Below are 13,368 nucleotides of genomic sequence, written 5' to 3' on the forward strand. Positions count from 1 at the left end.
TACGGGTGGGTGTGTAGGAAGAGGAGCCTTGTGCAACAGAAAGGAGGCAGACTTACCTCACTCCTGAAAGTTGTCCCTGACCAGCATATGTACATCCAACATGCTAAATAAATAAATAGACAAACAACATCAACACAAAGAAGTTAACAGGCTGTCAAATGGCTCTGTGGGTAAAGGCGATTTTGCCTCCAAACCTAACTACGTAAGTTCGAGCCCCAGGCCCCACATGGTGGGAAGAGAACTGGTTTACCAAAGTTACCTTCTGATCTCCAGAAACACACTGTGACATGAACATGCCCACAGTTGCACATTAAATAAATAAATAAATAAATAAATAAATAAATAAATGTAACAAGCATTTTTCAAAGGAAGTTAATAATGGGGCTGAGGACACAGCTTGGTGGATAAAGGGCCTGCCTTGTGAGTGTGAGGAGCTGAACTCAGTGCTTCAGAGTCCACGGGGAAACCGGTTAGGAGCTGCAATCCCTGTGTTCAGCAGTTTCTCTCCCTCACTTCTCCTCTCCCCCCACCCACTCCTCCTCCTCTTTTTCTGTTTTTGAGACAGGCTTTCTTGTAGTCCAAGCTGGCCTCAAACTCACTATCTATGCAGCCAAAACTACTTTTGAACTCCTGGTCCTCCCACCTTCATCTGAACGAAAAGTTTAACATTGTCGTTTTCTTCAGTTAGTTGCTTTAGAACCTGAACGGGTTTATTTGAAAGGATTCAGGCTACAGTTCTTGTTCGTTTTTAGGAGTTTCAGCTTTGTGTGTATGTCTGTGTTGTGTAAGCAGAACGCTGAAGAACACCAGTCCAGTCCTCGAGCTTTGTCCTGGTGAACGGGCCTTTGAGCATATGGCAGTACTGTGGCATTCAGCCTGGCGGGTGCACTTTGATTGGAAGGTCAGAAGTACAGTCATTTGGAGGCAGTGTGTGGTGGCACTGGGCATGACGCAGGCCTCAACAAAGGGGAGTTTGTCCCCTGGTAAAGAATTGGAGGAATCTGAGTTGGTGAGCCAGCTGCTGCAGGAATAGCGCCTGGACCTCCCTGAATGTGTTCTGTGGCTGCACAGCTCCTGGCTCGTGTGCTCAGTCCTGGTCTCAGAGATAAGCCCACCCGTGTGAGCCCATGAGTCTCGGTCAGTCCCCTAGGGAATAATGGGGGAGTCGTAAGATATCAGCGAGGAGAGCTGGCAGAGAAGGGTGAAGGGTTTGTCCAAGGCGTGTCCGCCAGAGGGAGGCGGCAGGACAGCCGCTGTCAGAAAAGTACAATCTTGAACAATTCCATTTCACAACCACCTGCAGGCACTCAGACTATTGAGGTGAAAGCTTCATGACAGCTGGGCCCTTCCTTCATCTCAGGAAACCCCCGTGACCATGTTATAATGTGGAAAATACAAAGCTGAGTGGAGGAAGCCAGGCACAGAAGCTCAGCAGCTGTCCCTTCGACTGTCACTGTCCAGGAGAGCATCCAGAGACTTAGGGCTGAGTTGGGAGGGATGACTGCGTAACAGGTAACAGTTTCATGATAGAGTCACGGGCTGTGCTAGAACTGGGTGGCGGTGATGGAGATACAGTGTTTAGACAAAGGGACCAATTACATTTTATTCATACTTTACCACAATAAAACATCTTTCCCTGAAAATAATTGTGTGTGTTGTGCATGTACGTATGTTAACCCACTCACTGGTGTATGGGCACACTTGTATTGGCCAGAGGTCTTCCTCCACCTTATTTTTCCAGGACAGGGTTTCTCACCAACTTGGAGTCCACCATTTTGGCTAGTCTGGCTGGCCCAGAAGCCCTCAGGATCTGGCCATCCCCTCCCCATCGCATGGGGTGTGGGGGGCAGTTAGCAGGTGTGTTTCACCACACCCAACCTTTTATGTGGATCTGGACTCAAATCCTCAGTTTGCAAGGCTCCCTGGCCTATAGACAACTGTTGAAGCCTTGCATTTTTCTGCTCTCTTCTTTCCCTCTCCTTATTCTTGTTCTCTGTCTTTCTATACCTGTCTCTTTCTATCTCTCCTCTGTCTAGTCTCTGTCTGCCTCTCTCTCTCTCTCTCTCTCTCTCTCTCTCTCTCTCTCTCTCTCTCATACACACACGCGCGCGCGCGCACACACACACACACACACACACACACACACACACACACATGAGTGCTAGGGCTCAAACTCCAGGATCTGGCACATCTTGGTCAGTACTCTACCATGGAGCTAGACCTCCAGCCCCAGATGGCTTTGCGATTACAAAGGAGAGGGAAGTGAATGTGGCAGCCGTAACCAGCTTACCAGCTGGTCACATCACCCATGGGACAGATTGACACTCCGGGGCTGCTGGTGGGGTGTACCAAAGTCACATCCATTATGTAGCATTCTTGCTAAGAAAACAGCCTGCATTGAATCGTGGCTGTGATAACAGTCTTGGCCGGCAATTTGCTGAGATCTAGAGTCCCTGGGGAGACAGACTTTGGGCACACCTGTGGTGTTATCATGACTAAGCTAATGGGAAGAGGCATCCACTCCGGGTGGCACCATTCCCTGGGATGTATCCTCCACTGCACAAAAAGAACCAAGTGAGCTGAGCACAGCATCCATCCCTTTCTGCATCTTCACCGCAGATGCTGCTACCACTGTGGCTTCCCTCAGGCACCCATCCCTCGATGCTCCTGCCCCTGGTTTCCCTGTGTGATGGCTTACAGCCCTGAACTGTGAGCCGTCATCAACTGCTTTTGTTACCTTAGCACAGCAACAGGAAAGGGAAGAAATGGAGAAGCACTGAAAATGTTGGTCAGGCTTTCTGTTTCTGTAACCGAGACGACAGCTTGAATGAGAACGGCTTCGTTTGGGCTCTGTCTGGCTTTGTTGATTCTAGGCCTATGGTGAGACAGGACATTGTGGCAGTAAGGATCTATGGAGGGAGAGGATCTCCCAGAGATGGGAAACAGAGAAGAGAGGACTAAGGATCCCGCACACCCTCTGAGATCTTCCTCCAGCTAGGCCCCGCCTCCTAATGATTCCACATCCCAGTGCTAACTAATATATTATGAATCCACTCAGGGATGAATCCACTCCTTTGGTCAGAGTCCTTAAAACCCATTCAAATCCCAAATGCCTCCCAGCTGGCAGCCAAGCACTTCATACTCAGACCACAGCAACCAGCATGTCAGACATCCCACAAAGATGGCCAATGCTCGCTCTTAAATCCCGTCACTGCCATGAAAATGAGTGAGGGGCCACTCTAGAGTGAAGAGAGTGAGGGGCAAATTGAGACTATCATCTCGGAGTAGAAAAATTACAGAGATGTGTGTGGGCTATCTGGAGGTTATTATATGAGTGATAAATGAGATGCTGGCATTGTATCATGGTAGATTTGGTGGTGAGTGCATGCACGTGCATGCATTTGTGTATGTGAAAGTGAACTTGCATGTGCCATAGCATGCATGCTGAGATCAGAGGACCTCAGCGGTCAGTACTCGCTTTTCACCCTGTTTGCCATTGGGGCCTCTTTGTTGTTTTTCCGCTGTGTGAGCCAGGAGCTGGTCCCTGAGCTTCCCCAGGACTTCTCTTGTTTCTCTCTCTTGTCTCCCAGGAAGAGCATAGATGCTTGTGTTACTTGGTCCAGCTTCTGAGTAGGATCTGGAGATTTGAACTCAGGTCCTCACCCTTGCCTGGCAAGCACATTTACACAGAACTAGCTCTTCAGCCCTTGTATTAAATTCTTAATTATGATTATTACACTTTGGCTATGTAAGGAAATATCTTCATTTTTCAGAAATACACAGTAAAGCATTTAAATAAAAAGAAGGTTGGGTTTAACAACTTTCAAGTATTTCAGAAACACTGTGTGTGCAGGTGTGCACGCACACACACTTATTACACACTTACATGTGTAATAGTTCACTAAAAACTAAGATTTAATCACAGCATAAACAAGGCCTAGTCTGCCTTGTATTTAAACAAAGAGATTAAAAGTCAATTTTATTTCTTACAGATTTTAATAATAGAATCAGATTGCAAATTACTGACATGAAAGGAGCCGTGTATTGATTTGGGGGTGAACTTTTCCAACCCCATTAATGTGACATGTTCACATGACGTTTGGGTTTTGTCGACCAACACAATGGTCACGTTTGTAAAACACTTCAGAGGTTTCATGGACTTTCCCACATGTGACCTTTAACTCTGGAATATTCAAATCATTCCTTTGAATGTTTTTTTTTCTTTCCACCTCACACGTCACCTGTATCCACTCTCCCTCTTTTGCATGAAGCAGCCTGGCTTCAACAGGTTTCACACGGCGAGTGTCTTGCTTTCCCTTGAGCAGGCCTGTCTTTCCTGAGCATGGCACACGGCTTTCATTTCCTCTGCAGCTGCTTCGTGTTCTATACTATTCAGATTGGCCTACTCCAGTTTTCAAAAGTTACCCAGAAATCTCAGGAACATCCAGAATCTTGTCAATCACAATCTCAGTCCAAGGTGTGAGGCTTCAACATCACCTAGCTCCACTGGCCCACCCTAATTGCAAGGGATTCCGGGAGGTGTAGTCTTCCCGTGCGATCAGCGATGAAAATGAAATCACACCTGTCAGGAGCCAACATTGTTCAAATGTATATGTAAGCTGAACTCAGTGGCATATACCTTTAATCCAGCGCTTGGGATGCAGAGGCAGGTGAATCTCCATGAGTTCCAGGCTAGTCTGGTCTGCATAGTGATACCCTGTCTCAAAAAAAACCCAAAACCTAAAACAAAATGTACATGTGTACATGTCTGTTGTGTGCTGTGGGTAGGCATGCGTGACACAACACACGTGTGATGGTCAGGGGACAGCTCTGTGGAGTAGTTCTTCCCGGGATTGAGCTCAGGTCGTCAGACCAGCATTGTTGATGCGGCAGGTACTTGTAGATGCATGTGTCTGGCCCCTGTTGCTCTTGAGACAGTTTCTCATGCAACTCAGCCCGGCCTTTGGCCTCTAACTCACTGTGTTGCTTCCTCCATTTTGAAGTGCTGGGATTATAGGCATGTGCCCCCATGCTTTTGCAGTGGTGGGGAATCGAACCCAGGTCTCATGCATGCTAAACAAGCGCTCTACAAGTTGAGCACTGTCCCAGCTCTGAATTTGAAGTTTTAATCGATCTTCACCCTCCTGTTCCACTTGGATCCAGCGGTGCAGAGCCTTTGGGCTTCAAGGCAGGAAAACAGGAAGAGCTGTCCTAAATTTTCTGAGATCCTGTTAAAAGTTGTTGATTTGAATTTTGTCTTGTCATTGACAGGTGTGGATTTTTCTCTGCCATCCTCTGGCTCTTCATCCCTCTCTGGACTTTCCAGCTGCCCCTTGGCCTTCACCGCCCTGAGAACATGTTGGTGATTCTAGCCTTCATCATCATCTTCCACATCATCTGCGCGGCGCTGCTGTTTATTTCCACCATTAACAATGTGAGTTCCTATCCTCGTCAACCACCCTGAAGTCATGGGGCAGTAGAGACCACAGAGCAGGGTAGAGAACGGGGAGGGTGTGATTGTGATCTGTGGGTGTCCTCTCTGCTAAGGCATCTCCCCAGCCCAGGCCTCGGTGCTCTCATCCTGGGCACGGATGGAACTTTGGGAGCATCCTGTGCTCAGGTTTGGCTGAGGCTAGCCTGGGCTAGGTGGTGTGATGTGTGTTTTCCAGCTGCCCCGAGGGTAAGTCCCGCTCTCTGTGGTTCTCAGCCTCAGCACCATTGCCATTCAGAGCTAGATAATTCTTTTCTTTTCTTTCTTTCTTTGTTTCTTTCTTTCTTTTAAAGATTCATTCATTCATTCATTCATTCATTCATTCATTTATTTATTTATTAAGCATACAATGTACTGCTGGCAAGGAAGGCACCAGGTCTCATTACAGATGGTTGTGAGCCACCATGTGGTTGCTAGGAATTGAACTTGGGACCTCTGGAAGAACAGCCAGTGCTCTTACCCTCTGAGCCATCTCTCCAGCCCCCTAATTCCTTTTTTCTACTCAGTGTTTTTATTTTATTCTTTAAATTTATTTATTTTATTTTGTGTATTTGCATGTTCTGCCTACATGCCTGTCTATGGACCACTTTTGAGTGCCTGGTGCCCTAAAGGGGTCAGAAAAAGGACTTTGGACCCCTGGAACTGGAGTTACAGATGGTTGTGAGACACCATGTGGGTGCCGGGAATTGAACCTGGCTCCTCTGCAAGAGCAGCAAATGTCCTTAACCACTGAACCTTCTCCCCACTACTATTTTGCTTTTAAAATTAGGATACAAAATATGGTTGCTAAGGTTTTGCCTCTTTTGCTTTAGACAAGGAGTTAATATTGTAAATATTTTTTAGTATTCAACATCCTTAGCCATCAGGGTAATGCAAATTAAAGGCTCCTGTAAGATTCCATCTCACCCCTATCAGAGTGACTATCATCAAGAAAACAAATGACAGCATTCTCTTCGGTGGTGTAGCTGCTGGCAAGTTGCCTGTGTGCCAGCAAATAACCATGACCCATGCTCACACAGACACCACCAGATAACTCAGTGGGAAAGACACGACAGCGTGATGGCACTTGCTGGAGCAAAGTGGGTTCTGTGCGAGTGGAGGAGGAGGAGACGGTGATGCGGGCAAAGGGCCCCAAACACATTGTATACATGTATGAAATAGTCAAAGTATTTTTTAAAAACAAACAACAACCCACCCGAAGGTTAGGAGGTAAAGAGGGAGCATGGCAGGACATGCGAGGTGCAAGAGAAAGGAGGCTATGGGTGTGGGCATGGTTAAGGGCGGAGCAGGAGGATGGAGGAAAAGCGGGGAGGAGAATCAGGGAGAACAAACTTACTTTGACAGTGGCAGAGTGACACCTAATGCTGTGTGTCCTGATTGGTTTTTTTAAATAAGGTAGCCGGGCGGTGGTGGCGCATGCCTTTAATCCCAGCACTTGGGAGGCAGAGGTAGGCGGATCTCTGTGAGTTCGAGACCAGCCTGGTCTACAAGAGCTAGTTCCAGGACAGGCTCCAAAGCCACAGAGAAACCCTGTCTCGAAAAAACAAACAAACAAACAAACAAATAAATAAGGTAAAATTTAACTAAAATTAGCACTGCCACTCCCCTAACAATACTACACACCCAGAAGGTGTGTTCTCAAAGGCCTATATCCTACCACAGGGCTGCTTGCACGCCGATGATCTCTGCTGCTCTATTCACGGTGGCTAATGGCATGATCATTCACGCCAAAGGCCACCTTGCACCTTGCAGTGGTCTAGCAACATTCCTGGCCTTCATCACTAGGTTGTGATCCACTCATAGTCGAAGGGATGTTTTTTCCAGATGTTCATAGCTGTCCTGCAGGAAGCAAAATCAGCCTGGATGACCAATCCAGCCACCTCCTCCGTGTCCCCTGCATCTTTTTATTAGCCAGGCACTGTGTTACTAACCAAGCACTGTGTTCCTAGCCAGGCCCTGAGTTACTTGCCCACTTACAGACTCCCCATCAAATTTCCTGAGTGGAACTTTCTAAACTCTCCATAAGCCCCTGACATGTAACTTGTTCCTTCAGGGTCCAGCTGGCAGCTGAATTAGCAAGAGAGTATTTGATAGCTCCTTGTCCCAGGCAGGAGGTGATGTTTCTAATGGAGATCTGGTCTTGTCCCATGCCTGGCTTCATCTGGTCATTTCAAACCACAGAGACTGTTAAGGGGAAGAAAACTGCTCAGAAGGCCAACCAGTTGGTCATCTATAGGAGTGTGTGTGTGTGTGTATTTGTGTTGAGTATATCCATATGATATGTATGTGTGTGTTTATGTGTGGTATATGTGTATCTTATCTGGTGGGTGTATGTGTGGTGTGTGTATCTGTCTGGTATGTGTGGTGTGTCTCTATTTGGTGTGTGTGTGTGTGTGTGTGTGTGTATGTATGGTATGTGTGGTGTATGTCTACTGCGGTGTGTCTCTGTCTGGTGTGCGTGTGTGTGTGTGTGTGATGTGTGTGTGGTGTGTGTATCTGTCTGGTATGTGTGGTGTGTCTCTATTTGGTGTGTGTGTGTGTGTGTGTATGTCTGGTATGTGTGGTGTATGTCTACTGCGGTGTGTCTCTGTCTGGTGTGTGTGTGTGTGTGTGATGTGTGTGTGGTGTGTGTATCTGTCTGGTATGTGTGGTGTGTCTCTATTTGGTGTGTGTGTGTGTATGTCTGGTATGTGTGGTGTATGTCTACTGCGGTGTTCTCTATCTGGTGTGTGTGTGTGTGTATGTGCGCGCACATGCTGTGTGTCTGTCTACTGTGTGAGCGGTGCGTATGTGAGCTTTAGATGGCTGACATGAGCAGAGTGGTGCAACATCAGCGTTCACACTGGAGAGGTCAAGAGCGCAGAGCGGCTAAGTCCACAAGGCCGGATGCCTCAGCAGCCCCAGGCTGGCACTGAAGTGTGGAGAAGTGGAGAACAGGTCATCAGCCCGTGATGGATGGCTGAAGACATTCCATTGCCATGGCAGTGAAGGATGGTGGCAGTGACAGACAGCATCACTCATGAAGAAAAGCATTTGCACGCACGCACGCACACACCAGACAGACACATACATGAGCTGCACTGCCCTTCCTCCAATGTCCTCCCATCCAGCTCATTGGTTAGATAGCACTGCCCCATGCGGGGTGTCTATTTTCTCCCCTTACTCTCCCATGTCAGCTCTGTTGGGAAACCCCTCACAGACACCTAGAGGTGTGATTAGCCTCTAGTCATCCCTCAGTCTAACCAAGTGGACAGCCACATTCCTTAATCCCGAGAGCTGACGTGCACTGCGCACATGGCCCCCAGTGCTGCCTGCATATTTACCTCCTGGTTAGTCACAACAGTGGCACCATTAAGTCTTACATTCGTCACTCCAGCGATCTCCTTGGCAGTATTCAGCCCTCTTGTGTGCATCATCTTGGGCTATCCGGGAGGCAGGGGCTTGCCTCTGATAGCTCCTAGATGGACTGAACCTTTAGTCAGTTCTGGCCCTTGCCAGAATGTACACTGTAGTGAGAGGTGGAGCAAGGACTTGAACCATCCCAGAGGCTCCTTATTAGGCTCTGCCGGAGGATGTGAACACAGCCTCCTCGAGGGTCTTGCCGAGCTGCTGGGTGGCCCAGGCTGTGGTCACATAGATGTGTTGATTTGAAGTGTTTGGAGCCTCCAAGGAAAGGGCCTACAGTGTAAAAAACATAAACTGAAGGTCTTCTAGAGTGTGTGTGTGCGTGTGCACGTGTGTGTGTGTGTGTGTTTCCTGCAGCTAGTCCTTTAGGATCCCAGAGATTTCCCAGGCTTAGTGAAAGATTAGATGGGCACAGAGGAGGGGTACGGGGGAGGGGCAGGGGAGGAGTGCTGGAATGCGCTCCCACACCCGGGTGTTTATATTAGCATGGTACTAGAATGATGGACAGAGGTGTGCCAGCCAGTGAGTCAGCCTGTGCTTGGTATGTGCTTGAAATTGTGCTTGCCCTTGAGGCTGGATGTGAAGTGGGAACATGGAGCGTTTGTGGGCCCAGTGGGCGGGAAGGAGGCACTCAGCCTTTGAGGGACAGAAAGTAGGAGGTGGGCCATCAAGGGTAAGGGGCAGGAATAGAAGTGCAAGGGGAAATAAAGGCACGGGGCCAAGGCGGAGTCTCCTCTGCTCATCGCAGGATGCCCCCCTTTTCATTTTATTTTAATTTGTTTGTTGTTTGAGTGTTAAAAAAAATTAAGCATTTCTATTTTTCATTCCTTGCTTGCGGGGGGGGGGGCACATGTGTGGAGGTCAGAGGACAACTTTCTGGAGCTGATTTTCTCCCTCCACCATGTGGATCCTGGGAATAAATCAGGTCACCGGGCTCAGAAGCAAGAGCCTTTCTTCATCCCCGAGCCTTCTTGCCAGGCCTTGGATACTTTTCTGAAATGATTTTTAGGGTTAACATACAGAGTAATGGGTTTCCTCGTGGCACCTTCATACAGGTGTGACATCATCCTTTGTTCTGGTTGGCTCCCCTCCTCCAGCTAGTTCCTTCTTCCCCAGTGAGCCCCTTCGGCTGTCTGGTCATGTGAATTCCATTACCTTCTATTTCCCTCCTTTTTAAAGTCTTCTCCTGGGCTCTGACCCCAGTCCTAGTCCCATGGCCTATAAGCACACACATAAATATGCACACATACACAGTTGTGAATTTAGTTCTTCGTCTAAGAGAAACCATGAGTGTTAGTCTCCCTGAGCCTGGCGTGTTCACCCATTTTCCTGCAAACGTCATGGCTTTATTTCAGTTCCATTTTGTACATGTGCCACATTTTCAGCATCCAGACGTCCAGCCTGGTCCCACTCCCTCGTTACTGCAGCAGGCTGTCCTTTGTTGTCGTCCTCTCTTGTACACATTGCCCCTGCCGTTCTGGTGGAGCTGGTCTCCATTTACTCCGATGGCTGCTAACTCAGTGTTTCCCCCCACACGCCATGAGAACACGGGCCACCTCAGGTCCTTCTGAGGACTTATAGCCTGGCATCCCAGGGTACTCAGTATTGACCCAGAGCTGACCTGAGGCCTCTTGACTAGGAGTGTGCATTTGAATGAAGTCTCCAGGAGACTCGCCGTGCTCTGCCCTCTGCGAAGGGCCCACAGTTACTCCTCAGGCCAGCAGCACTCAGGGGCTGCATCCTAACCAGCAGCTCCCGTTGCCTTTGCAGGCCTGGTGGGTTGGAGAAGACTTCTCAGCAGACATCTGGAGAGTGTGCATCAACAATACAAACTGCACAGAGATCAACGACCTGAGTGGAAGTGATGAGTTCTCAGGTGAGCGGAGCTTTGGTGCCCCCCTAACAGACCCAGGCAGACCCAGGCAGGACCACCTCAGCAGACCTAGGGCGCTGCGCTTGCTCTCTGTCCCTGTTTGTCATGCTGACGTGAGCCCTGGGAAGGGTCCACTGTGGTGGTAACCAGGGTCAGTCAGGACAGCTTGTGTGCCCAGAGACAGGGGTTCTGGGCCTCTGTTGTTTGTGTCCCTTGCTCTCCATGTGGGATTATTTCCATGTTATTGCAGGGATCTGTGTCCTGCCAGCTAAACTCAGCCCAAGGCCTGTTTGGTATGGCCCAGGAGCTAAGGATAGTTCTGACATCTTAAGAGTTGTGAAAGGAACAAAAAAAAAAAAAACAAAAAAAAGAAGAAATGTGACCAGAAGCTTAAATTATGTATTGCCTGACTCTTTGCTGAATAAAAAGAAAATCCTGCCAGCTCAGACTTTTTTCCACATGTAAATTTATTTCCATATGTTAATTCATTCCGGTCCTACCATCAGTGGTAAACTGGTGTCATATGAAAGCAGAAGAAAATGCTAGACTAAAAGCCAGAGACCCTCGGTGAAGTCTGACCACACTGGCTGCATCAAAGGGCATGGCACACACATGGACATCAAAGGACAATCCGTGGGCGTCATTTCTCTCTGCCTTCCATAACTCAGGTTGTCTAGCCAGGTGGCGGACGCTGTAACCCGCTGAGCTCTCTCCAGCCCGTCTGTCCCCAGTTCTCTTTGTGTTAAAACAAAAACAGAAGCACCCTACATGCAATTGTAGCTGTGCGTCTGAATCTGCAGGACTGGCTCTGAGACGCCCTCTGCCCCTCCCCCAGGATCCCAAAGGATGTAAAATGACACAAATTTACATGCAACCTATGCCTGCCCTCCTCTATGCTTTGGTTTCTAGATGACTTATGACATCGGATACAATCGCTGTATGTCATTTCATCTGTGTGGATTCGGTCTGGTACATGGCAAATTCAAATTTTGCTTTCCGGAACTTTCTGGGCTTTCCCCCAATCCACATACCTCAAAAACGGTTGTTGAGTCCAGGAATGCAGAAGTTTTGCATATGGAGGGCTCTTAGCAGGTGCTGTGAGATGCTAACCCTGTGAGTGAGCCGATTCCTGAGGCCTCCAGGAATGAAGAAGCCACAGCAAGGCGACACACACACACACACACACACACTGAGTTTCTGCTCTCCATGCCTGCTCAGCCTCGGCCTCACTGACAGCTAGCCGCCAGTGGCACACTTTGCAATCCAATGCCAAGAAAGCCTATGCTGAAAGTACAGAGTCATTTTCCTCACAAAACCAGTTTCTACATTTGCCTCCTCACCAGGCATGAAGCACCTGGGACACTTGCTAAAAATACAGATTCTAGGCACCCACCCCAGAGGAAGAGCAGCTCAAACAAGCCGTTCTCGGTGGCTCCGTGGAAAATTTAATAAGTGATGTTCAGAGCCACAGGGTCACAACCTTGGCCCACTTTGAAATTCCCCAGGAGACTCTAGAAGCCCCCAGATGAGTGTTCTCAGTGTCCGGTGTTCCGGTTCTTTTTGTCTCGGTGAAGTTTGGTAATAGATTTTAGAACAGAGCTGTCATTAGCAAACATGGGGATATACACTTCTTAAGGGCTCCTGGGCTCAATGAGTTTTGACAATTTTATATACTCCTTCCTAGCAAGCCACCATTGAAAACTAAGTAGGAAACATTCTTAACACCCTACAAGGTCCGTCTGCCCGTTCCCCTCAGTTCCTATCCAGGCAGCCCTGCCACACACACCCCGCCCCCACAGCTTTCTTGCTCCTGATCTTGGCCCTGAGGAGTGGAATCAGGCGATGCGTTTGTGCTTGAGAATATGTTTGTCCCCTAGGAAGCGGAGCCAGGCATTCTCTGCTGGCCCCTGATGTACATGCAGCTGGGATGCATTAAATTCCACTGCTGTAAATTTCTCGTCGGGCCTCTGCGAGCGGTGCTCCCTCCAGCCAGCCTCAGGCAAGCAAGGAAGCTGCAGTTTGAGCTCCGGGGCTGTACTTCTCTGTTCCTGAGCCAAACAGGTCAAGTTCGACCCAGAGCAGGCAGAAGTCAGAGTTCTGGCTCCATCTTCTGGCCAAATTGGTATTTTGGTCAAGTGCCTGGCTGGACACTAGAGGGAGCTGGGCGCAAGATTCCACAGCAGCGGGAACGTTCGGCTGGCTAGGTGTATCCAATCTGCGACCTGCAGCCCACAGCTAGGGCTGAGGGGGGCCCAATCAATGCTGTAAATTTCCTTAAGACTGTGCGGATCTCAGTGTGGTTTATATATGGCAGTATTGTGTTGCCGTGTCCAAAGGTTGGGCGGACATGCCTGACTGTAGGCAGTCTTGGGGACCCCTCTGTGATGCCTCGGTCCTCAGATATGCCTTCGCCTTCTTCTGCCCACAGATTACTCCATCATGCAGGCCGTTCAGGCCACCATGATCCTCTCCACCATCCTCTGCAGCCTCTCCTTCCTCATCTTTCTGCTCCAGCTCTTCCGCCTCAAGCAGGGAGAGAGGTTCATCCTGACTGCCATCATCCAGCTCATGTCCTGTAAGTGAAACTGGAAGCAGTCTC

The 13,368-nt window shown here is 48.8% G+C and overlaps 1 protein-coding gene across 1 annotated transcript in view; it reads left to right on the top strand.

The window, feature by feature from the left end:
- Positions 1-13,368, top strand: part of Emp2 (epithelial membrane protein 2) — a 43,673-nt gene that overhangs the window by 26,999 nt on the left and 3,306 nt on the right. The window contains exons 2-4 of the mRNA XM_057776927.1: positions 5,272-5,434; positions 10,667-10,772; positions 13,198-13,344. Coding sequence (XP_057632910.1) covers positions 5,357-5,434; positions 10,667-10,772; positions 13,198-13,344 — 331 coding nt within the window. The 5' untranslated portion in view covers positions 5,272-5,356. The remainder of the gene's footprint in view (positions 1-5,271; positions 5,435-10,666; positions 10,773-13,197; positions 13,345-13,368) is intronic.

Source organism: Chionomys nivalis, chromosome 7 (genome assembly GCF_950005125.1).
Source record: "Chionomys nivalis chromosome 7, mChiNiv1.1, whole genome shotgun sequence".
In the NCBI taxonomy this organism is placed as follows: domain Eukaryota; kingdom Metazoa; phylum Chordata; class Mammalia; order Rodentia; family Cricetidae; genus Chionomys; species Chionomys nivalis.